General features: G+C 46.2%; 2 protein-coding genes across 4 annotated transcripts in view; one reads left to right on the top strand and one right to left on the bottom strand.

Annotated features, from left to right (window-relative positions):
* Positions 1 to 3,031, top strand: part of GSG1 (germ cell associated 1) — an 8,405-nt gene extending 5,374 nt beyond the window's left edge. For both annotated transcript variants that reach the window (XM_009515161.2, XM_064452834.1), the window contains 3 exons: positions 382 to 534; positions 657 to 768; positions 1,863 to 3,031. In XM_009515161.2, coding sequence (XP_009513456.2) covers positions 382 to 534; positions 657 to 768; positions 1,863 to 2,178 — 581 coding nt within the window. In that variant the 3' untranslated portion in view covers positions 2,179 to 3,031. The remainder of the gene's footprint in view (positions 1 to 381; positions 535 to 656; positions 769 to 1,862) is intronic.
* On the bottom strand, positions 3,023 to 25,229 carry FAM234B (family with sequence similarity 234 member B). Of its 2 annotated transcripts, none has more exons than XM_064452807.1 (13): positions 25,144 to 25,229; positions 18,731 to 19,123; positions 17,676 to 17,774; positions 15,280 to 15,468; positions 13,662 to 13,792; positions 12,828 to 12,975; positions 12,333 to 12,474; positions 11,569 to 11,712; positions 8,007 to 8,088; positions 7,628 to 7,783; positions 6,893 to 7,010; positions 5,510 to 5,736; positions 3,023 to 5,110 (listed from the first exon to the last, which is right to left on the bottom strand). In XM_064452807.1, the coding sequence occupies exons 1-13, from the start codon at positions 25,178 to 25,180 to the stop codon at positions 5,105 to 5,107; spliced, it is 1,872 nt and encodes a 623-aa protein (XP_064308877.1). In that variant the 5' UTR covers positions 25,181 to 25,229; the 3' UTR covers positions 3,023 to 5,104. The 2 variants fall into 2 exon arrangements, with proteins under 2 accessions (XP_064308877.1, XP_064308885.1); XM_064452815.1 differs by having other exon boundaries at positions 18,923 to 19,123.

Genomic DNA, 25,229 nt, shown 5'->3' with positions numbered 1-25,229 from the left:
CATTCTAACATCCAGCTCAGATGTGTTCATGGCCAGCCTATCAATACTAGGTCGTGTGCTCAACAGCTTTCCCCTGCCTTTTCACCATGGCTTCTTCCTTGCTGTTTAAAACTAATGCTGGCTTGTTTACAAACAGCTGTTTTAGTTCCTCCCAGCTTTTGCAGTGCCAGACCAGCCAAGCCACCTTCTGTGACAGATCCTCTGTCCCCTTCAGCATTCTTTGAGCCCTTGCTCACAGGCTGGGGGGTTTGCTGTTGGGTGTTTCTTGTTCTCCTTCTTTCCCTGAAAGGACATCCTTTCAGGGTTGGGTTGGGAAGGAGGAGGACTCTCCCTTGAACAAGCCATCCTGTATTGATACGAGGAGTCTCTGGTTCCTGGCAGGAATCCTGTGGCTGTCTCTGGGATCAGAGATGCTGTACATCAGCTTGCTGCTCATCAGCTTCATCCTTCTGATGGTGGAAATGCTCCATACTGGCAATCCTGTCTGTGGGTTGAAGCTCAATGCCTTCGCTGCTGTCTCCTCGGTGCTGTCAGGTAAGTGTGTTACTGCAAACTTGGAATCACAGCAGCAGGAGAGCCTCCTCTTCCACACAAGGCTGAAGTATGCAGCTCTGGCTCCTGCTTCAAATTCTTGTTTTCTTGTCTTCTCATGTCAGGTCTCCTTGGGATGGTGGCGCACATGATGTACACTCAAGTCTTCCAGGCAACGGTTAGTCTGGGACCAGAGGACTGGAGACCACACTCATGGGACTACGGCTGGGCATTCTAGTATGTGAGCTCTGAAGCCACCTTCACCTCCCCAGCCTTTTGGGTTTCAGCCGTGCTGCACCCTGCCAAAACCCATCTCCTCCCTTCTTGACCTTCTGTGTTTCAAAAAACAGGTGTACCATGGTTCTCCTACTGCTAATCTCTCCTGTCTTTGCCTCATCCCCTGCTTTAACAAATAGTTGCTGAGTTACTTAAATGAGTAGCTACCAAGGACTGGCAAAACATCACGGTTTAGCACACATAAACAAGTGCCTTCAACCCAACTGACTAATCGGGTTTGCCCCTATGCTGGTTTGCCCTGTTTGTTCTCAGTTCTTCCCTGTGTGCAGAGGCCAGTGTCACACTTGTGATGATCTCAAACATGCCTTGTTTTTCTCCAGTGTAAGTAAGTTGCATGCTGGTTTGGCATCTTCACTAACCAATGTCCAAAGGGCCTATTCCTGCAGAACCAAGCCTAGACACATTCTTAAAGATGTGGACACTGTAGCCAGGAGGAGCAGCTGCAAAAAGCAGGTGGCTCAGGTTCCTTTTTCTAAAGGCTAAAGACAGCCACAGCTGGTATGCCATAACTGACTTGAAAAAACAGTTGGATGAGCCTTGCAAATGCCCATGGAAAGCGCAGGCTCAATTTGCAATGCTGTACTGACAATGACCACACTGATCCTTAGGACTTAAATACTCCAGTGCCACATGGTCGCTGTGAACGTCAAATGTCAGCACAGCCACCTGGTTATGCTCAAGTAGACAGGCCTCGTGTCCAGGAAGACACCAGGCAGCCCTGCAATACAGAACTTGCTTCCAAGCTGTGCTGTCCTGCTCTGACTGGTTATAGAATTCCCTGCTGCCCTTTTTATTTCCCCTGTAACCCTCCCTTCCCTGTGACAAGGATGACCAGTATTTACCCCACTGATCTAAGGGTCCTGGGGTGGGATAACCCCTAAGAACTTCAGTGTTACGAGCCTTAGTCCTTCTAGTTCAAGCCCATGACCAGCAGCTTCTGCCTGACATATCAGGGTGCATAATGGTGCACGCAGTTCAATTCCTTACCCTCTTGGCTTCTTACAGCATGTGCTATTCTTGTGTCTCTCCTGTAGCATGGCCTGGGCCTCCTTCACCTGCTGCATGGCCTCTGCTGTCACGACTCTCAACACCTACACCAAGACAGTGCTGGAGTTCAAAAGGAACCACATCAAGGGCTACAATGGGAGCTTCAAGGATCAGCCTCAGCACCACCAGTGCTTCATACAGCAGCAAATAAGCAGCTACTACGAGCCACAAGACAAGCCCCTCCGTTCAGTCTCTGAGGGAGTCGACTTCTACTCTGAGCTGCAGCAGAAAGTGCTACAGCGGGAACCAGAGCTGGGACTGGATGAGGTCTTGGGACACACGATCGGGGAGGATCACTGTTAGGGATGAGTGTGCAGGGACAGAACAGTGGGCGTTGGGGGGCACAAGAGCTCTGAAACAAACACTAGCACCACTATTAGCACGTTCTTGGGAGCTCCTCCTTCCTCCACCATTCAGGAAGTGAGAAGACAAGATGGGCACTGAGCCAGGGCAACAGCAGTGCCAACAGTAGCAGAGTGGGTCCTCCCTGATCACAGTTTGATGGGTGTCCTCAGCTGGGAAGGGTGATAACTGGAAGGACATGTTGTTGGTGCCAGCTGTCTCCAAACACTTTCAGACAGAGTTGAGGCAGATGTCCTAATCCCAACAGTATTGCTGTTGGGATTAGTACCCAGGAATAGATAGACAGCGCCATCCAGCTGGCAAATTGCAGTGCTGTGCCTCTTCAGGTGGTGTCACACTGACCCTCCAGCAACCCCACTAGTTTAGTGTCACAGTGAAAGGGCATCGATGCTCATATTGATTGGCTGTAGTCCTCTCTGAACACCCTACTTATTCCTCATTTCCAGGCCCAACTTCCTCTTCTCCCTGCCCCCAGATTAAAAGTGCTGCTGCAGTAGGAATGGGGGGTTCCTTTCAGACATCTCTCTCTGCCTCTTTCCTATCTGTAATGACTCCTTTCTTGCTTTTCCCCCAAAAAACTCCCATTCTGAGGTACTTTCCTGTCTGTCTCTTTCTACTGTGCTTCTCCACAACCTTTAAGACTCCTTGTGTGGGCTTTTGCTTTTTTCTTTGTTTCCCTTCATCCGTCCCCTTTTCCCCATTGTAAAAATATTACAAACAGTCCCTAAATCAAGCAAACTCATTATCTCCTAAAGGTGAAACATTGGTTCACATGACACACTGATGCTGTACACAGTATTTATTTGCTCCATTGCAATTCACAGTTCAAATACATTTTCCCAACAATATACAGACAGACTCTTTATTCACAGTGGGGATGTGTGTGTGTGTGTGCAGGCATGGTGAATTCACATTATGGAGGAGCTAATGTCACTGCACTTGAATGTTAGTTCTTTCAGGAAGAACCTCAGGAGAGTAACTACTTCAGGTAACAGCCGCTTCACCTTTCCCAGCAAGGTGGTGGCTAGACAGGAGGGAAGGGGCACTCCTGTTTAATCCTCATACTTTACTGGTCCTCGCTTTCAGTCCCTATCATGCAGCTGTATTAACTGACTATGTATTATAAACACTAACCCGTCTGGAGGAAAATGCCAGGCCTAGAGCCAATGCTACAGTTGTGCTAATATATACAAAGCTATTTACACAAAAATACCATTAAACATATACAAACTGTTCACAGGCTCTAATGTTAAGAGAGCAGGGCCCAAGGACCAGCCTTGGGGCTTGCAGCTAATCCTGAAGGGCTATCCTGGAAGCTTTATATGGAGATGCAGTCAAGGAGAAGAGAGAGGGCGATCTAGCAAGGAGAGATGTCAAGAACCCAGGAGAGCAAACCCATGGCAGATGTGCCCATCTGGAGGGAAAGTCAAAGTCCTGCTGTCACCTCACCACTCACAGGAAAGTGTGGGGAGGTTGGAAGGTCATGAGCCAGCAGGAGGACAGAAGAGTCCTTTGCAATCCTCATCTTAGCCTGGCTTTACCTAATGTCAGAGGTCAGACCTAGAAAGGCATACTGAGAAAACAGTTCCTATGTTGTTGCCCTGCACTGTGGGGAGCTGCTGGGGCACCAAAGTTGTTGGTTTATATATGGTCATTTCTATTACAAGAAAATTCATGTAGATGCTCTGCAGCTACAACACAGGAGGCTGATGGCACACTCAGAAGCATAGTTCAAAGCACTAAACATACTGAGAGCAAATGTGCCCTGGGGGTAGTCCGTTCCTCCTGGAACTGCACGCAGGGCTGGGCTGGCAAGAGAATGGTAAAGCTGAGCTCGGAATAGGGGTAAAATGAACAGAAAAGCTTTCCAGTTCTGCCTCTGTCTGAGCCTCTAAACCCTGAAGCAGTGGTGTGAGAATCAGCTTTCCTCTGACTGTATCTAGCGTGATCTTTATAGTGCCAGTGGGGATCTGCTAGAAATCTATCCTAAAAGGGCTGTGGTGCATTGCAAATGGGGACTTAGCCCACTGGAGTGCAGTGTGATGTTATCGTGACATTTTGGGTTCATAAAAAGCTTAAAGATGGATGAAGAGGAGATAGAAATAAGATGTGAACCTTTCACTTCTCCATCACCCACATGAACCTGTCTTGAACTTGGGATAGGGAGAAGAAATATAGAAGTGCAAGACCTAGCAAATGCTGTGGGGACCATCTTTCTCTAGATCAGGTAATTGAGCCAGAGAGCTAGTTTGTGAGTTTGGTGACAGAATGGAGAAGAGGGCTGAGAGCACAGGAAAGGTTGTGGACAAGACTAGCCTTGCAGTAGCCAGACAGAGGCTTCTCTCGAAAAATATAAAGATTAAAGCAGGTGGCATCCTTTAGCCACACCATTTGCCTTGAGTCATCATGGCTTGCTCTAGGCCTAGAGCTTGTTTGACTGCCTGGGAATACTGTTTGGACATAAAAAGGACTGTCCTAAATCTCATTCATAAATTAAACATACAAAAAATATACATATATTGTATAAATTCATACACACACACACACACATATATATATATGTAAAAACCTTAGCTTTATATATATATATGTATGTATATAAATTCTAAATTCACATTTCTGTGTTACCTGGAAGGAAGCATGCAAGAATGGCATATGGAGGGGGAGATGCTGAACAAGGTTCCTCTGGTACAGGACAGGTCTGACAAACCTGCCTCCAGCAGCATTCCCCAGAGAGCTGAAGAAAAGGGAAGTGCTTTTAGCCCCCCTTCCCTCTACACAGCAGTCTTCCTGAAGATCCACAGAGCAGCTTCCTGTATTCCCCATACAGGCCACAGGTCCAACCAAAATCTGAGGAACCACCAGGCTAGAGCTGGAGAAGGAAAGGCAAATAAAAACTAAAGCCAAAACGTATTATCATCCAGTCTGGTAGAGAAAAGTGGTCAGCAACTGAACCTGGGCACGACTATATGGAGGACCTTTGTTTGCCCATATCAAAACAAGTGATCTCTGTCCACCATTCTGTTCCCTTTGTGAGTCTGTCAGTCCCTCGTTCTTTCTAAGATCCCCCTCCTTGTCCAACTGCCAAAGTACATCTGGGCCTTACAATCTGTCCATCATATGCCCAAAGGGGCAGCCAGTCATCTTGAAAAACATCTCTTTGCATCCCACCAGTCTCTGCATCCCAAAGAGCACCTAACTGTGTCTGTAGAGAAGAGATCAGGTGTTTTAAAAGACCTGGATTTCATCAGGGATTTCTGCACAATCTCACCTTGTGAGGAAAGTCAACAAATTTCAGCCGGGCAAGAAATCGCCTCACTTCTCCACGGCTGATTTTGGGAGTGGTGGTGTCCTTTAGCCACACCATTCGACCTTGACTCATCATGGCCCATTTCAGGCCCAGCTTGCTGACTGTGAGAAATCCCGGCTGTTTTTCAGAGGTTGCAGTTGTTGTCACAGTGATGTGAAACGCATCCTTCTGGAGATCGTTAATCCCAACTGGTCCATCAGAAAAGGGAGAGAAAATATTGGTGTGGAGTAAACTATTATGTTTCTTCCAAAGAAATCTTACGGTCTTTACTCAGTCAAAACATCCACTGGACTGAGGGTATATTCAGTCTGACTTTATAACTGCATGTACCTTAGTTAATCAGGGAAAATGATTTTAAATTAAATTTTTTTCCATAGAAATACATGGAAAATTAGATCAGAAATGGAAGGGTTTGGTTCCAGATGATGTTTTGCAGCTTGACAGAAAAGATGCACATATTTCAATAATGCAGTTTTTCAGAGAACTTTCCTACACCTGTTAGCAGATATTGTTTTACCTCTACAGAAGGGGAAACTGGTAATGCATGGGCAAGTCAGTTCACTCCAGTCACTGCAGAATGATCTGTACAGACCTCAGAAATCCCAGTTTTTAACACACCCCTCTAAAACTGATATTCTGTTTGTTCTTAACTGTACTGGATTTTTGATACAAATCCAATTAGATGTATCACTAGTAGCAGCTTTTCTATGCTTCCTGGCCTACTGGATTCAGTGCTGGATGAACTGATCTTTTATCCCACATCCTGCCATGCTCAATAGGCTGGCTGTTGGTTGAACTGCTTTAGAAAGAGGAAGGAAATCCAACAGGGACTGTTCAATCTTGTATAGATGTTAAATCCAGATCTACTTCTCCCTGAAAACACACATTTAAATATTTTGGATTCCCCTTTTCAAAAACAAAAAAGAAGCAGCAGCACAGCTGCTATTCCAGAAAGCAGGAGAAGGCGGCCAACAAAGGCAGAAGTGTATCTGAGGTGACAGAGAAAAGTTTCATAGTGCTTCTTCATGCACTGCCTTAAATCATAAATAGCTCCACGGAAAGCCAGGGAACTTCTCTGGTGTAAAACATGCATGAAATCAAACTCAGACCTTTCCTTGCTTAAATATGTGCAAGAAACTTGCTAGGTCTTTTATTTGCAAAGTAGGGGTTGGACAGAACCTTCCTTCAGGAGGAAGATGAACCTTATTTCCCATTACTGGCCTTATGTGTGGTGGACCTCAGGTGCTACCTTTAAAGGCATAACTACAACCAATTGTTTCTCACAGCTACCTCTCCCTCCACATTTCCTTTAGCTTAGGTAGTTTATCCTCCATTTGTACTCACCTGCTGAAGCAATGACTTTGTCTGTTGCATTGGTGAGGTCCAAAAGGACTGTAGGAAAAACAGGATGGAGGAGATAGAGGTGGTGCAGCCCTGGGCGCTCAGGTCTGGGACCAGGTTGCTGTTGGAATAAAGGACAGACAAAAATATTACAGCTGGCTAGCAGAGGAGTCTAGCTTTGCCAAAGAAATAAAGTTTTCTGACACTGCACTGCCTTTACATGGATCAGAGAATCAAAACCTCTATGGTTTTACAGAGATGAAATCCTGCAAAGTTTTTTTTTTTTCTGAAACAGAATTTGCCCTGCAACTTCTGTTTGGTAAGGTTGAGATTTGGCTCTGTCAAAACCAGCCTGATGGGCAAAGCTATAGTCTGGAAGTTTGAGTCTCCCATGCTGACCTGTGTGTCTGCGTGTAGAGAAGCAGCGCTCTGGAGCTGGGAAAAAATCTGCAGTAAAACTATCTCAGTGTTGCAGGAAAAAAAAATGAAATTCATGCAGAAAGTTTTGGTTTTGTGGATGCAAACTTTCTGTCAATAAAGCTTTCTGGTGAAGAATTTGCATAAAAAAACTTCTGTGTTCAAGCTCAGAGAAGGCAGAGTGTCAAAGCAAGCAAGAGGAGAAAGTGTCCCTGCCTTCTTAAATGGCAGGTTTAAAGCTCAATTACATTAGGAATAAAAGACTAAGACTGCACATGCCTCACAGAGAAACCACAAAATGAAGAAAGGATGCTTGCTCACCAAACTTTGTAATACCGGCTGCGCTTCATCAGCCCAAAAGAGAAAAACAGACTTCTTGTCCAAAGTCATGACTGACAGTGCATCAAGTTGTTGCTTCTGCCATGGGAGTTCCTGGTTCCAAACAGGGAGGCCGGATTTGCCATCTATCACCACCACCTCAAGGCAGGGGAGAGATCTAGCATTAATGGTGTCCAGATGTGGATGTACAGAGCCCCATTGCAGTGGCATAGCCTGTGCTGCTCCCTTTCATGCCTGTGGCCACATGATGAGTGTCAGCCACAGATATGGGAAGAGCAAGGAGCAGGAATGATTGTCCCTTTCTACCCAACCTCCCTCACTCCTATGCTGCCACTGCCCTCCTTGCCTTCACCTGTTTTACCTTTTTCTTCCCATCTCCGGTCTGTGCTTGCAGCATGAAGTCCAGAGTTTGGTCAGCACCAAAGTAACCTGGTACAGGCTGGCTGCAGATTTGGAAAAAGAAATACTCAGCCACATGGTAGAAAATAAGGGATTTCAGATGGAGGCAGCACAATTGCTTTCATCCTCCACTCTGCCTCTTAAAAAGGCAGGATTTGCCATGCCAAATAAGATCTTTCATCCACTCAGAACTGTTCTGAGTGTCAGGAACCATTTGTTGATGGATCAGAAAAGTGAAAAATGATCAAGCAGTCCATGGTGCTTGTTAGCCGTTCTTCAGAGTCATCTGTGTGGGAGGCATCCCTTGCTGGGCTGTGCAGATATCTGTTTATCACCCTGTGACATGACTCTATTATTCTTTCCTTAGCATGAGAACCTGTACAGTTTTGCTATGGTCATAAAAAATTACCCAGCCCTTTCAAAATGCATCGGCAGATTTGATCTCCTGCTGAAAGTGTATTTCCCAGGCTGCCTTAGCTGTGTGAAAAGGCACTTAATATACTCTCCATTAATGTCATCCCATGATTCTTTGTTTTCTTACTTTTGGCAGTTTTACAAGCCTTTTTATAACCTTCAGCAGTTTAAATGAAGTCCCCTCTCATCCTCTCCCTTCTGGGTAACATAACACTATTACTGAATATCTCTCATTATAACTGTTTTCTAACCACCTTGCTTGCCTTTGGCTTTCTGAGTCTTATCTCTGTCTTCCTTAAATTCACCACAGATAGACACAAGGTTCTGAATAAGCACGGTTCCTCAAAATTCAGAGAATGAGAGATTTTATGGCATGGCAGGACCATCAGAATATGTCCTCCCCCTCTTGTTTATGACAGATTACTGTGTTTCACCCAATTAACCAAGTATCAGTAGGCTGACTTTGACTATATCTACCAGCCATGAGGCTTGCTATGGAAATACAAAGATGAGATGAACTCATCACTTCTCGTGACAGTCAGTTCTAATGATTAATCTCACCCAAAGAAACATGCCTGCATTTTCATTTTCTTGAACGTGAATGGCTTTCACTCCAAGGCACTTCTTGCTATGGCAAGATTAAAATGCCTGTTAGCTCCTATTACTTACACATGCTTATGAACTCACCTCTCAGGCTTCTCTTTGATCATATAAACCCACTGACTTAAATCTTCCATGCTAAAGCATATTTTGCCAGCCCTTTTCTCCATTTTTTTCCCAGCCTCCCCTTTAAAAGGTGCACACCAAAATGGTTCCTGAACAGCAATGCCACAGTACAGCAGTGGGTTGACTATTTATACTTACTACATCAATGTCATTCGCTTTACAGACACCTTTGGCAATCAGAACCAATGCTTTCAATGCAGTATCATGGGACACTCCTATAGCTTAAAAGCTCTCCAGTAGCAAAAGGAAGTAGTGGGTAGTTCTATCCTATGGGCACAAACTTAAAACCTCTCTTAAGGTGCCTCTTCTCATGTACCTTATGGGTTACAGTCAGCAGCAGACCCCACATACCGAATACAGAGAGACACATGTATTTTAGATGCTACCAATCAACTGAAAAATCCCCAGGGCATTTTCTCAAATGAACCAGAAGGTTAGTAATTATTCCTGCCCAACAGTAATCCCCACAACAACCTGCTATTAATCCTCTCTCATCTGAAACATCCATTTACAACACAATTTTCAACGGCTTACTCAATTTCATGGTCTCTGAACTTCACTCTTGTTTTATGACTACTGATTCTCCTTTATGGTTTTCCAGAGATCTTGTCAAAAGCTATCTGGAAACAGCACATCTGCAGCAGCCAAGCTGTTTTCCTTGGAGACTGTTCCTAAAGGGCTGGACTCAGTCTGCCTGGCTGGAGTGGTGCGCTTGGGGCAGGTTTACCCAGGAAAAGCGGAGCTCTCAGCTGGCTCTTTAAGTTTTGTCTGATGAGGAACTGGATTTCAGTCTGTTTGACTCTGTGGTGACAGCCCTGAGATGAATTTGTCCCCCAGCCTGTGTTGCTTAAGCAGAACTTCTCTAAGTCTTAAAAAAAATACTCTCTTAAATAAATGCTTGTCCACAATATATTCAGTCTACAAGATTTAATCTCTTTTAACTCCAAGAAAACAGGCAGTCCAGGACTTTAGCACAGTAGCCTTGAACAAGAATTGCTTTCATTGTTCTTCAATGCCTATCTGGCAGCTCCTGCACATGTGTTATACTCTGTCCCTTGGAAGGTCACAGAACCAGAAAAAACAGGGCTGGAGTGCATCAACCTGGAATACTGGTTGCCCAGAGAGGTTGTGGAGTCTTCATTCTTAAGAGATATTTAAAACGTGACAGCACATAGCCCTGAGCAACTTGCTCTAGCTGAGACTGCTTGAGCAGGTAGGTTGGACTAGGCAATCTGCAGAGGTGCCTTCCAACCTCAGCCATACTCTGATTCTGTGAATGGAACAGGTAAAACAGTTTTCAACCCTTCTTGATTTGAACCCACAGAAATTTTCCAATTCATTAGTGGATCCATTTAGAAATTTCTTGTGTATAACTGATTTTACAGCATCTATGAACCAGCTTTGCTCAGTACTCACCCTTTAAACTAGTTCACAGACACATCCAGAACTCTGCAGACTCTGGACCCAAACCACTTTTAGTCCATCTCCTTTCCCCACAGCACAATCAACTAGCCATAAGCCATTCATAAAGCCATTGTTTATGTCACCCATCAGAATGTTGACATTATCTGAATATCAAACCTAGTTGAACACCTGAACACCAGGGTTTTTTTGTTTAATAAAGTTCCAATGCTTTCTTCCTATAGATGCTCTTGACAGGCAGCTAACACTGAGCTGAGAGCTGCTTTCTTTCCTCCAGATAGAAGAGCAAGCAATTTGTTTCCCACATAATTTCCCTCAACTGTGCCCAACTGCCCTTTGCAAATATTTAACACTGGGCAACCTGAAATTGCTGGTTATTATCAACCCACGAGATCTGGCAAATTACTCAATTTCCATGTGTGAAATTAGAGGATGAGCAGTATTATTTTAAGGTTTACATTTAGTATAGATGGTGTGCTGACTGCCATTCAAGTGCTCATTTTCAACTTTCAAGGAACATTAAGATCTGTGGGCCATACTCAGACACCTTCCCTAGATACTTAACATCACTAATGCAACCGCTCCTCTCCACTGAGCTGGCAAGTGGCAGCCCTGGACAGCAGACTGACTGAACCACACACCAGCAATCTCCTGAATTCCAGTGCCATGACATTCCCATGACATCAATGTTGGGTACCTGAATCAAGCCCCTTATTTGCGATCACTCACAAGCACACAGCTCAAGTTTCCAGCCTTCTGTTCCTTGCTCCCCCTGCCCTCCTCACTTGCCCAGCAATGCACCTGCACACCTCCAGTTCTTAGATTTCTTACAGTTCTTAGATGTCTCTGCAGACTTGGAGAATTCTTCTCAATTGCTTTCTAAGGAGCACATGTGCTTACAAGTGAAAGGCAGGAAATGGTACAGGAAGAAATAGGACAGAAAAGTGTTCCCAGTATGTAACCTGCTGATGTTCTGCAGATCCAGGGTCCAGCGGGGCTCCAGGTCCTGTCCCCGCAGGAGGATCAAGGACTCTTTGGTTGTGATGAGCAGGTTGCTGCAGTTTGTGTCAGGTGTCTTCATCGTCTGCAGGAAGTCAACACCCCCACTGGGACAAATGGAAAGCAGAGAGGAGATTCCGAGGCTTGTATCTGCACACCTCAGCACTACCTGCCTGTCCACAAGGCAATTCATCCTACCTCAGATTTGACCTATTCTTGGAGAAGCCCATCACCCCAGTGATGGAGCTTAGCTTCCTTTGGGGGTTCCTCAGTTAAGTAGGCTAAATTCAGGTGTGGGGTCTTCTGAACATCTTGAGTTACTACAAAAAGGATGGTGTTTGGGCCCTCCCTTTATTCCTACCCAGGCTGACCTTGACCACAATTTGGCAGTAAAGAAGGGGGAGATGAGAAATCCAGGCCCACAATGCTATGCACAGACTGAGCTTCCTAAAGGGACTCCATTAGCTGGGAACACAATTTTTTTTTCCTCCAGGTATGCACAGGGGATGGAAGAAAGGAACAAGGAGCAGGAGAAGCAAAAGACTCCCTTTTATCATACTCTGCACTTCTTTTGCTAGGATAACCACAGGATGGGGAGGAAACAACGGATTCCCCATAGCATGTATCAACTGGACAATGAAAAGGAGGACATCTCCAGAAGCACTAAGAGGTGCCAACCCTCCCCTTCCTCTCCCAGCAGAAGCAAGAGGACAAGTACATCTCCTACCTGTAAATATCAATGAGCTCTGACAGGTTGACAGATCTGCGCTTTTCCCACTCCGGCTCCTCCTGCTGCAGCATTGCAGGAAAGCTGTCCCGGTTTCTGGCTTGGGTAAAGATATCCCTCAGGGCAACTGCTTGGACATTACCTACCAGGATGAGTAAAAGATGAAGAATCCTGCCTGCAAAAGTTAACTCCCTAGTCGCACAGAGGGTCATTGGGACCACTGCAGTTGTGGTAGAAGGCAAAGAAACACCCAGAGCTGGAACTTCCTGGGCATTATGTGCCTTTGGGAAACTCCAAGGTATTCCAGGCTACCAGGTATCGGTGCTCCTGTACTTTTCCACACCATGACAGTAAGACTTATTCCCATGCCCTCTACTCCTAGCTTTTACAGCAGACGGCATGGTAGGAATATCCCAGAGACGCTCTGGGCCATTTTAGGTAAAAAGATTGTTTTCTCGGTAAGGTGAAGTGCTGGAAAGGCAAGGTGCATCTTACCAAAACCAAACAGGATGTAGATGGCTCCCCGGCTGGTGATGTGGACCTGGGGTCCAATCACTTTCCCTTCTCCATTGGTGCTGTACTTCACAGGCCCACCCAAAGCAGTCCCAGTCTTTCCTGACACTAAGATGAAAAACACATCAGGCTGCAAAGAGAGACATATAGAGATTTTTAGCAGTGCTTTCATGCACTTGTGCTCTCAGAATCTTCCCTGGTCCCCACAGCATGAAGCTCCATTGCTCCTTCCCCCCAAATCAAGGCCTAGCTAGTGGTCTCTTTCTCTTTGCTCAGTCTGGCTTCCTGGGTGTCTTCCATTCATGCTTTTCTCTTGCTGCAAATGCATCAAAGATTGAAGTGACTTCAAACACCTGAACTCCTCTAACAATGTTAATGCTAGAATTATGGGGAGGGATGAGCACAGAGGAAATCTGCATCTGAATTAATCACACAAGTATTTCTTTCTTTTGGATAAGCTGAATGCTCCTTTCTCCAGAGATCTATCTCAAAATGGCTCCCTACACTGCTGCTAAACACTCACTTGAAACCAAGCTTCACTCAACAGAAACAGATAATTCTCAAGTCTCAGCAAGGGGTAAATAACAACCCTTCTGTTCATTTCCAGCTGAGAAGAAATGCAGATAGGGTCCTTATTGCTTGATCTCACTGCTCTAACCTATTGAAAGAAAAAGGGTGTTTTTCAGGGAATTCTAAGGGAATGAAGATTAGGGGCTTTTGCAGCTGCTGTTACAGCCTTTCCACATCAGGCTCCCTGTTCTTCCTCTAGATAGTCAAGGTCCTTTCAAACACCCCTTGGGCAGGGATATTCTGTACCTGTGTCTCTTTGAGAGCCAGAACAACAATATCCCTAATCCCATCTCCATCTACATCCGGAAGAGTTGCAGCTGGTGCAGCCAGGATCCCACTTGAAAGGTGGATGGAGTTCAGTGTCCAGATGGTCTTGCCTGTGGGAAGAACAGGATGAGAGAGACATGCAGCACTTGGGGAACCAGCAAACATCCCCAGAAGGTTCCACAAAACCTTCTTGAAGAAGGGAGCAAGAGAGTTTGTTTCCCCTATTCTCTGAGAAGAGGAAAGACAAGCTGCAGTGGGAAGCAAAGTTCTTCCCCCAGCATTTCTTCAGATTGTCTTTGAGTCATGCCTCAAGTCCTCCTGTGCTTCCTTCTTAGCATCTCTCTAGAAAGACCTGAGTCCAAAACAGTTCCTGAAATAGCAGAGAACATTTGAGGTTCACTCTTGGAAGGAGAACCTAAATGAGAGTGCCGCTCTGCAGGACAGCAGTTGTTTTCCTCAGCAGCGGTAAAGCCTGTAGACAGATGCCAGGAAAGTGAACAGATGGGTAGTTCTCATATTCAAAGTGCAAATCTGCATCTCAGTTAAATTCCCAGCAGCAAACAGCCACTCCAGCATGGCATGCTCACTCTACCTCAGGGTGAAAGCATGTTAGCAGCCGTGATGTCAAATGGTTCAGCAGTCCAGCACGGACCCAGCTGGAAACTCAGTAAAACCTGATTTGCAAATTGGCAAATAAACACCCAAAAAAAGGCAAAATAAAATTCAATGCTTTTATTTTTGCATGATTCTTCTGCCTAGACTTCTGTTTTTTCAATCAGAGTTTAAAGATGCTTTTCTGTGGCTGCTGCTGTGTAGGATAGGGTTGGCCACTGCATGGCAAAGGAAACCAAAGGCCAGACCTGCAAACAGTTGTGCACATTAATAAACTACAACTGCTAGTAAAGGACACAGCCTATGGTCCTGACCATGGAAACACTGTGCAAGTAATCTGGACCCTAAAAGCATCTGCAAGGTAAGTGTCACTGCTCATTGCCTGGGTCTGTCACTTAAACCCAAGGTTTCTTGTATGCCTCCAATCTCTGGTCTGATTCCAAAAACATCCCTACACCCACCTATGAATATTTCTACCAGTGAATTAATGTGGTAGAACAAAGAGCAATCAGAGAATGGAGGTGCACATGATCAAGTGTTTAAAAATGCAATATTCATTCACATCTATTCAATTCTTCTATGGGCCTAATTTCTCTGGAAGGTTTCCTGGCTGTAGCACATGTCCTTATATAACTTCTCAACAGCTTTTCAGTGCTGTTAGGTAGGTGCTGAGTTGTATTAACAGCTCAATGTTGATGAGAACAGACTTTACATATCCTTTATGCCATGGGGATGCTACAGGATAAGATTAACTCTTTGAAATGTTCTGAGATGGTAGGATGAAGATGCTGCTACAGAGCAGCAATGGTTTGGCTTCTCTTATCCTATGTAACTAGAAACTTATTAGTGTTTTGACTCCTTCCTGTGTGCCGCTATATAAAAGCTACCATGAAGTGCCAGTGCTGAATCATTCATGCTTACTAGTCCTTTAAAGAACACACAAAAAAAGCAGTAGCATATGTCGAATGCTGGTAGTTGACTTTACCTGTGGAGGCACTGAGAAGGCTGAGGAATTTTGATGTTCCAGTAACAAGGCAGACAGGGTCCGCAGGTGCCCCCAGTGACAGCCCTTTGCACTGCACACTCCGAGTCTCCTCTGGAAGCTGAATGGACCACAAGGTGCTGCCATTCATACCAGAAAGGGCCACCACAGTTACAGAGGGCCTAGATACACCTGGAAGAGGCAGGAAAGAGACAGTGAAATCCCTTGGCTTCAGAGGCTATGTCTGTGCTGCTTTTGGTCTTTGCACTTGAGTTCCAGCTCTAGCTCCTACAGCTGAGTGGCTCAAGCCACCCTCATCTACACTGCCTGAAAGCAAAGGTCAAACCCCACTCCATAGCTGAGTCTCTCTGCCTGCAGAGCCTAGCAGTGATCTTTGGACAAGTTGGACTGTCAGCCAACAGCACAGACAATCATGGAGGTTGGACCAAAACTCATAGCAAGAAACATGGTCAGCTGGGCACAGAGGAACCAAGATCCTGGGAACAACCTCCCCAGTTTTGCTGACTTCCTGGTGTGAAATGCACTGTTGTCAAACCAGACTGATCCTTCTGATCCACTCTCCCTCAAGACAACTGCTGGTACCAAGGGGAAACCTTAAGTGACTCCCACAGCAGATACCACCTCATGTGAAAGTCCTGGGTTGTTTGCAATTCTGGAGCAGCAGGAGGTGACTGGCAATATGAGAGCTTTTTCCTTTGTTTTACAAATTAGTTTTATTATTGTGAAAAACAGACTGAATGCAACCAATTGGTCTAACTCAAGGCTCTTTTCCTAATTCACCAGTTAGCACAAAATAATTGTAAAAAACCAAGTGCTTTATGCTGTTTTGACTGACTGTTGGCTCCGATTCCAAATGTAAGCAACTTTTATCTCACCCTGCCCTCAGACATAATTGTGGTTACTGTAATCTCCGCCTGGTATGCTCGTATCACAGTTTAAGATGAACTCCCATACATTCCGACTGGACATGAGAGGAAAATTTTTCACAGGGAGAACAGTCAACCATTGGAATAATCTACCCAGGGAAGTGGTTGACTTGGCCACATTGGACACTTTTAAGATTCAGCTGGACAGGGTGCTGGGCCATCTTGTCTAGACTGTGCTCTTCCTAGAAAGGTTGGACTAGATGATCCCTGAGGTCCCTTCCAACCTGTGATTCTGTGATTTCAAAATAACATCAGTCCCAGCTGACTCCTGTCTTACTAGCAAAACAACACACAACCTGACTACACAAAGGGCATATCTGGGCCACTGGCTAAAAGCAAGTCTGAACCCACCCTCTGAATCAAACTACTCTCTTCTCAAACTGAAAATCATCTGGCTTATGCTAAGGGCTTGCCCCAGACTATATTCTCTTCACTGGGTTGATAGGAACCAAGAACAACTAACTCCTGAATGCAGCTCACAGCTGCAGTACAGCAGGCAGCTGGGAACCTCCAGGACTTCAGAAGCCCAAAGCAACAGAACACCACCGAACTTGACAGCCCCTGTATAACAGTGGGTGGTATCAGCAGGCTGCTGCTATAGTACCTGAGGGGTGTGAGGGTTAACAGAGAAAGCAAAAGCAGCCAGCAGAAGGAAGCAGGGCAATACCTGCTAAACATCCAGGCACAACAGCTTACCCACCATCGGCCAATCTATTAGCTGTGAATTAACAATGATTTGGAGCCTGGCAAGTATATGGAGTGACCTGGAGAAAAAGGCAGCAAGGTGAAGATGTTTCCTGCAACACTGACCTACAGCTGCTTTAAAAAAATCCATAATGCTCCCTGTTGGCAAGCAACTGGCTAGTTCAGAAGAACCAGAGCGCTCCAACAATCAGCTCTGCCATCACTGTTTCTGTCGCCAATTACCCTTGGTAATGACCAGGACACTGGACCACATATCAGGAAAGAGTTGAGACTCTACCACGGAATCTCATCTGTCACCTTTGTCAAGCCGCTTCCCTTTATGCTTCCACCTGTATGTCTGTAGAATGGAGGTAGACTGAGCTCTTTTGTGAAGGTCTCTGAGAGATAATAAGGGGGTAAAAAACCCACCTTATTTCCAATCACTATTTGTAGAGCAGTGCTTTCTGACAGCTTTATTTCTGCTCCCAAACCAAGCATGCACAAATACAAGACAAAGAGATGCACTTGCCCCAAGATAAGCTAAGGCGAAATAGATGATGCTGACCCAACAGGTACCGGAGCACAGGCTTGCAATGAAAATTATGAGCAGCATGACAAAACACAGGCACAGTACACCAGCCATTTTAAGGAACTCTGAAAAGAGCAATGCAGTGGATTTGCAGTGGCAGGAACTCTTCCCATGCAAACATACAAAGGTCCGTACTGACACACAGAGAAAGAGGAATGGGAAGGAGCTGCAGTGCTTACCCATGACGCTAGCATTCATCAAGGCAGTGAAGACAATGAGGATGTCAGGGAGTCCATCGCCGTTCACATCACACAGCTCCAGCGGGGATAACACACCACCTGCAACAGTCAGAGAGAATCACCGCGCTGTTGTCAAAAAGGCTACCCAGCCCATTTTCCACACTAGGAGAGGAGGGGTGGCCCAGAAAAGAGACTCATGGACACCCAGACCTCACAGAGTCTGCTAGGGAACCACCAAAGCCAGGCAGCTCACACCACAGCAAGACCTTTCATTGCATGGGAATGCAGAAATGTAGCATCTGGGTCACAGAAAGGAAAGGGAAAAATGGAGGAGCCAACAGAAAAAGATTTCTGCTTCCCACTTCATTTTCTGAGGTGATGTGGAAGCTACATATCTTATGAAAGTCTTAGATTTGGAAGCCAGGGGCAGAAAGCAAGGAGGGAGAGACATATCTAGACCTGGCAGAAATTATTTCACAAACCACTGTTACTTTACTGCAGAAGTCAGAACGGGAGATACTTTAGAAATGTTACCAGTGGCCCATACAGGATGACAAAAGATCCCGAATGTCGATTTATGGATTCAAGCAGGACAAGAAGACAAAAGAAATAAGGTTAGTTAAGCCAGTTAGAAGACACAAAAACTTCTATCCCTCTCCTCCCGAACACACCCATACACTTCAGTGTGGAGGTGCTGGTGAAACCCAGGATGTAGAGAGGAAAGTGCTATGTCTTTAAAGTGGGCCGGGCCATCTCCATCTGGACACAATGTACACCACCCGGACAAAAAGGCAGGATGGGAGAAGAGTCAAAATGCTTTTTGGTGTTGACAGAAACAAGATTTTGTGGCACTGTTATTTACTGATGCCAGATTTCACAGGTCTCCACTTGAAGACTGAGGACACAGACGCATGTCCATTACCTCGGAGCATCTGCAGTGGTGAGGAAGGGCCTCTGCTCTGACCTGGCTCTCCCAGATAGGTCTCTCCCGCCGATGCCCAGCCTGGGAGCTGCCACCTCCCCCACGCCAGATGCTGTTCCTGGGGCTTTCTCACCTGCTCCCTGACCTAGGTTGCGGTTCCAGGTGTTATGCAAGTCTCTAGGGGGACAGGGAATTAGAAATGCGCACACCAACACAAGAATCATCGAGATCACCACAGTGAGCAAAAAGATCGCTGTGCGCAGGTATGGCATGAGGGAGGGAGCAACCTTCTGCTCCAAACTCCCAGCCGCCTCTGCAGTATAACCTTCAGGTGCACTCTCTGACGTGTGCTGCTTTGTCATCCCAACCTCCACATCAGAGTCAGGGTCCTGCACTTCCTCAGGGGGGCTCTTCCCGTTCTTGACGCCCCCATTCTTCTGGATGTTGAGTACCAGGTCATCTTCACTTTCATCACTGTCAGCCTGAGTGAGGGGATCGTATTCCCCAAGGTCTGGGCTCTTCTTTCCTGAGGAAAAAGATGGAGAGAGACAATAAAGCATGAGTTCCTCACTTTTGCAGGTTCTCAGTGGAGAAAAGGCTGCAGTGGAGAGTGATACATTAGGGATGACAGTGCAGTCTGCATTTTGCATGGATCCAAGTGAGAAGTGTGAGAGAAAAGACAGGGTCTGTCCACCTTTCAGAGTAGCAGCTGCAGGAGAAACGATGCCACGGTTTATTTCCCCAGGATAAAGGTATATTTATATAATATCTATAAACATATATACACACGTATGTATGCATATAAATATGGAAATCATGGCTGATTTAATTCTAATAATTTCCTGTTTGGTAATGAGACACACTGACATGAAGTCATGCTTAACGCTCTGAGTACCTAAACTGCAGTACTCTCAACTTCAGATGCTGACCTCCTTTAGCATTTGCCAGTCTTTAATCCCGACACAGCCCCTCTTCACCTGTAGTGTGTTCTCTGAGGGGGCTTCCCTCCACAACACGTTTTCCCCCTCCTCCTACCTGGTCCAAGCAGCACTGCTGCCTTCCAGTGTGCCACATCTGCTGTTGTCCTTCTTGACGGACAGAAGGGATAGAGCACTGCACATGGCTTCTCTGCAATGCTGGTAAAAATGAGTATCAGCTCCCTGAAGATGAGGGCAAAGTGATTTTGCACTTTTGGGACAGTAACATGCTGGTGTCTGAAGGAATCAGGGCTGCCCCTCTAAGACACCACCTTCTCTGCATGGCTCAGCACTGCGAGAGGGAGTGCTCCAGCCCCTGCTGTAGGAAACCACAGTGCTCCTGCTCTGTTCCTGCTCCCACCAGAGCCGACAGCTTTTGTTTGGCCTTGCCAAGATAGATAACTTAGTACTGATGCCTTCAGGTGGTGGTACAAGAAAGTAGCTTAGCTTTAGGTGTCTCTTCCCAAGGATGCCTGGCACGTGGATGACTTCTCCCCCAAGCCCTAGACAGGCACAGGGAGTGTGACAAGGGCAGCTGCAGAGCCCCATTGTACGTACCGGCATAAGGCCAGGGCCATCTGTTTATGGGAGCAGGCAACATCACACAGACTCACTGCCCTCAGCTACGAGTGGAGGATCACGTCTCAGGGAGCTGCCCTGTGCCACCAGGCTGGGCATGGAGCCATGGCCACTCCTCTGATGATTGCAGGGTCTTAGTCTACTTCTCTCTCTCTCCTATTCCAGGGAGGGACTTTGCTGCCTCATTTTCCTTTGCCTAAAGCTGACCCGAGACAGGAGATAACTTGTGCCCGAAGATGCTTTAAGTGATACATGCAAGGCATAAATAATAAGCAAAAATATGCAAGCTGTAACTACTCTCAGACACTAAGATGATGGGAAGGATTTACAGAGCGGAAATTTAAGGGCTTTCATGATTATTCTTCCTGTATAAGATAGTATGCCTTTCTTCTGGTTTTCCTGTTAAAAGCAGACTCAGTTACAGACGTACTGCAGCATCTAGTTAGTGCAATGCACCTATTTTGCATCATCTAGAATCTATTTTGCAAGCATGTGGGCCTTTTCTTGCTCCATGAAAGGACCTTCACTCCCCGTTCCTGTACCACTTAAAAATGGTATTCAGTGTCAATTTTAGGATTTAAGAAAAACTGTCAATCCCACTAAAGGCCAAATGCCCTATGCCAAGTGGAGCAGCCAGGACAACCCAGCCACACTGAACTGAGGGAAATAAAGATATCCAACGAGATCACGTATTTAAATCAAACCCTTCCTTTTTGAACTAGAGGCTTCTACAAAAGACTTAGGTCAAAACAATCTGGTGTATATATACACTCCAAAAACCTGTTTCTTGTGGAGGTAGAGCACCCAGCTAAAAGATTCTACATTCCTATGGGACGGCGCAGTGTACACCTGTGAGACACTGCATTATTTCACATAGATCTGCCCTAAACATGCATTCAAAGTGTGGGCTTTTCGGGAAGTCTTGGTAACCTTGGCTCTGTCCTGTGAGCAGCACAGAAGGCCACCGACTTCGGTGGCACACAGCTTTCTGCTCAGAGATTGCAGTGACAGCACAGTGTGAATTTCCCAGATGTCTATACAGTAGGTTGTGCTGACAAGTTGCTGAAAGAGTACTCAGCGAAAACAAGGAATTCCAGAGAGGACTCGCTGGCAGCATATTTGCAGCTTCTCACTACAGACCCAGATGTGCCAGTTCAAGCCAGGTCAGAGTGGTATGAAAAGCAAATGCTGCTGGCCCAAGAGTAAATGGTATTCAGCCTGGGAAGTCAAAGTCAGACAATTATGTTAACCAGACTGCTCCCGGTTTTGGAAACCGGTGTGCTTTGAGTAAAACAACCCAGCAGCATACTTACACTTCAGATATACTGACATTTGTTCAATTATTTTAATTCCAGTCAACCCAAAAGACTGAAACCTGCTGTTCATCCTTGGGGCAACTAAAAGCATCAATAGGAATGAGCTTTATCTAGAACAGTTTTGTTCTGGATCTCTAGGAGACAGGAAGAAACTTGAAACTATGGCTCACCCACTCCTTGAACTGGCAGGGATTGAGATGTTGGCAACATTGACAGTGGTGTCAACCACAGACGATCTGTAACAGGAACACCTTTCCTGCTGAGAACCCCTGATCAGAGGCTAGAAAACAGCCACTACACCAGTAATGTCTTACAGCTTTTGGTGACCTACATAGGAAAGGATCTACTGAGTTATAGGACAGCTATAAAGCAGAGAGCTGCTCAGTCTTATTTCATGCCTAAGCCTGACCAGAAACCAGAAACTGGCATTCCTTCTCGCTACCTTTCCTTAAGAGGTTAGTTGGCACTCTCACAAGGCACAACCACTTAGTAAGGTCAGGCATAAAATGCCCTGCCGATTTTTTTTTAAGTCAAGAGGAGGGAAGACCCTGCCATTTAACAATGCCTGTTGGAGCACTCCCCTAGTGCATGGGAAACCCATCTGCGTATCTCACCTCAGAGGATTCAAATGCTCATCTCCCACTGTTCAGAGAGCGCCCTAACCATTGATCTGTAGGTGTTTTGGGAATGCATCTGGAGGGCTGGTGAGGACGTGCTCAGCCTGGCCTCCCAAGGCTGTTCTGTGGTGCAGAGAATACATAACTCATGATTCACCTGGCTGGAGAGAGAGCAGAAGGAACAGGGGTCTTCATCTGAGTTTTCAGTCCCTTGCTGTGGGAAGGAGGGATACCACACCTAGATTCCACTAATCAATCCCAAATGATTTTTCAACAGAAAAGCATAAATAGAGAGACATAAAAAGCAGTAAAGAATGTATGAAAACAAGGGTAGTCTCACACCATCTAGAGAATTATGATTTATTGATAAGTGCTTCAGAACCAAATTCTTTCCTTTCTGGTCAACATGGCTCAGGCTGGAGGAAGACAGTTTGTCCATCAAGAGAAAGCTAAAACTGCTTCTGTTGCAAGTGATCAGCTGTCAGAAAAATCCAATACTCCATGCAGTTTTCAGCTTTCCATTGTGGAAGCAGAAACGCTAAGACCCGAGTCAGCTTCTTGGTCAAACTCTCACCCTATCTCCTGAAATGTTAATCACTGAGTAACCTTGATGATAAATTAGTCCCTGTGATAGAGAAAACAGACTCCAGACCTACCCAGAGCAGTTCTGTGGCCTTATGTATGTAACAGATCTGTATAACTCACATCTCCTTATCTGTCTTTTGCACAGCAACTCTAAGCATATATAAAACTTGCATCTACTTTACAAGGACAGAGTTCATATCGGCAGAGTCCTGCTGCTCTGTGTTCTTTCCTGCAGCTATAGTAAATAAACTGCTTCTGTTCTCAGCTGCTCTAAATTGTATTGTGTTTTTTTCCACGGCACCAGTGATAAAACAGAGGTTCCCAGTCAGCGGCCTGTGGTTACAATCAATCTGAGGAACTGTTGCTTGTGGTCTGTGGTTAAGTTACTGGTCATGTTACCCTGGATTTATTTTTTTTTTGCACGCATTGGAATAAAAAGCAAATACTGAAGGAGGAGGTTTTCAAAGGCAGAGGAGAGAGAAAATGCCCTAAGCTTATCAACTTTGAAGGGCAGCTGGACTCCAGACTGCACTTTATGACTTCAAAAATCCCCTGTGCATTTGCCTAATAGCACTTTTTGAACTGGCAGCTCTTGCCACTATTGCAGTAGAAGAATGTGACCTCTCAAAGAAGAAAAGATGAATCATGTGATCATGATTTGGACAGGAGGCATCTGTGAGGTGATCTGTGTTGGAATCAGGTCCCACTCATAACGAAATACTAATTTCTAGTGCTGATGGCTTGACAGATATTAACTCTGGTTTTGATGTACTGGAAAGGCTTTTCTTTACACTCACTTTGGAGTGAAAAGAGCAGATCTTGGAGTTTAGACAAGCACAATTTTCAGTGCATTATTCCAATGATGACATATTGGTTCCAGTATCCTTTGTACTCACTTCATGTTCTGTTTATTTTTCTTTTTTTTCCCAGCTGACAGTTGGCAGGCAGCAGTCACTGGGTACTGCAGACATATCTCTAAACCCGTGGGGAGATAAGTTGCCACATATTGATGTAATTAATTTAATGAGATGCAACAGGAAAAAACCAGCTATAGCAGAAAGCCTTTTGCTTTCTCATTGCTGTTGAAAGCTGCATTTTTCAAGAGTTAACCACACAAACAAGGTATGATATAGGCAATTTAACCTGAGAACTGACGCAGGAACTGTTTTCTTAACTGCAGTTGCAAGGCCTGTGCTCTTTTCCAGATCAGTGCCTCCCAACAGCAGATATCAAATAGACCCATGCCGGTTCCAGAGGTCCCAGAAGAGATGTGTACTTGTTATTGTACAGTTCCCCAGTGGTCACACCCTGATACACACACTTATACCCACCAGTTCGCACTTTTCCTAAGCAAGTTTTGTGTAAAATGTATTCCTTCCGTTTAGACAAACATATATATAAAACCAGGAAGAAATTAATTTGCAAACAAAACTTCTTTGAATGAGATCTAAAAGGCATTACATAAACTAAAACATATGGACTCCTGGTACGGGTTACTAAAAGCTAGCGGGAAGGGCCACGAAGACATTACTGTGATCTTCAGGGACCGATGGAGGATGAAAGTGCGACCTACCCATTGAGTGGAGCTTCACAGACTGGGGCACTACAGGACCCTAGTGGTGTGTGGTGCCGGGGTGAAGCCATCCCTGAGCAGCACATAGGTGGGGCCTGTCTCTGTCCCACAGCTGTCCAAAAGGCCAGACATGGTCAGGAGGAGCAAGGAGGCACTTTCCTGTTGGGTTAGCACAGCCAGGTGCATTAGCACCGTCTCCAGTCCATCCAAAAGCAACCACCACACTCCAAGATCTGGTTTCACAACATACTTTCATTCCTTTTTAATCTCCCCGCTAAAGAGAACAGTTGTTGGACTGCTGCTTGCTGCCTTATCTTTGAAAGATACGGTTCCCTTGCACAATAGTCCCTTATGCTTTAATATCCTTTCATCTCGCTGAAGATCTCTGGCTGGAAGGCACGCAGAGGTGGTAGGCGGACTGTAAGCGTTTACCTGGGTAATTGCAGTGGCACTTACTGAACTCCTGGCCTGTTGTTTTTTTGGGGTAAAACCCGTCAGGAGCGGATCAGAGGGGGACTAGCGGTTTCTCGCGGTGGTGGCGGCCGCCTTGAGCCCTGTGCCCCGCTCTGCGCGGCCTGCGGGACCCGGCGCCTCCTCCCGCGCGGTCCCGGCGCGGCTCCTCACAGGGCCGCCGCCCGGCCCAGCCCCAGCCCCCCGCCGCCGCCGCCACACACGCCGCCCCCGGAGCCCCCAGGCGCTGCCCTGTCCCCTGCGGCCCTCCCTCCGCCACGGGACCCGGGGACCCCCACATCGCCACATCACCATGGCGACTCACCCACCGCCCCCAGGCAGCGGCAGCCGCGCCTGCCCAGGGCCGGGCCCGGCCCTGGCCGCCCTGCGCTGCCCTGCCCCGGCCCGGTGCAACCCGGCACTCCGTCCCGCAGGTGCGGACCCCTTACCCGGCAGCTTCAGCGCCCGGGACAGCACTGTAGCCATGCTGGAGAGGCGCACTGCCCATGCACGCCACCCCTCCCCTCTCCGCGCC

This window comes from Phalacrocorax carbo, chromosome 1 (genome assembly GCF_963921805.1).
Source record: "Phalacrocorax carbo chromosome 1, bPhaCar2.1, whole genome shotgun sequence".
Classification (NCBI taxonomy): Eukaryota; Metazoa; Chordata; class Aves; order Suliformes; family Phalacrocoracidae; genus Phalacrocorax; species Phalacrocorax carbo.
This window is presented reverse-complemented; position numbering and strand designations above follow the sequence as displayed.

Excerpts from the sequence above, each read along its gene's own strand:
- FAM234B (XM_064452807.1), bottom strand. The coding sequence starts at position 25,180 with ATGGCTACAGTGCTGTCCCGGGCGCTGAAGCTGCCGG. Across the intron at positions 13,793-15,279 it reads CCTTCTCAGTGCCTCCACAG|GCAAGACCATCTGGACACTG; the intron begins GTAAAGTCAACT and ends TTCTTCCCACAG. Across the intron at positions 7,011-7,627 it reads AGCCGGTATTACAAAGTTTG|CAACCTGGTCCCAGACCTGA; the intron begins GTGAGCAAGCAT and ends TTATTCCAACAG.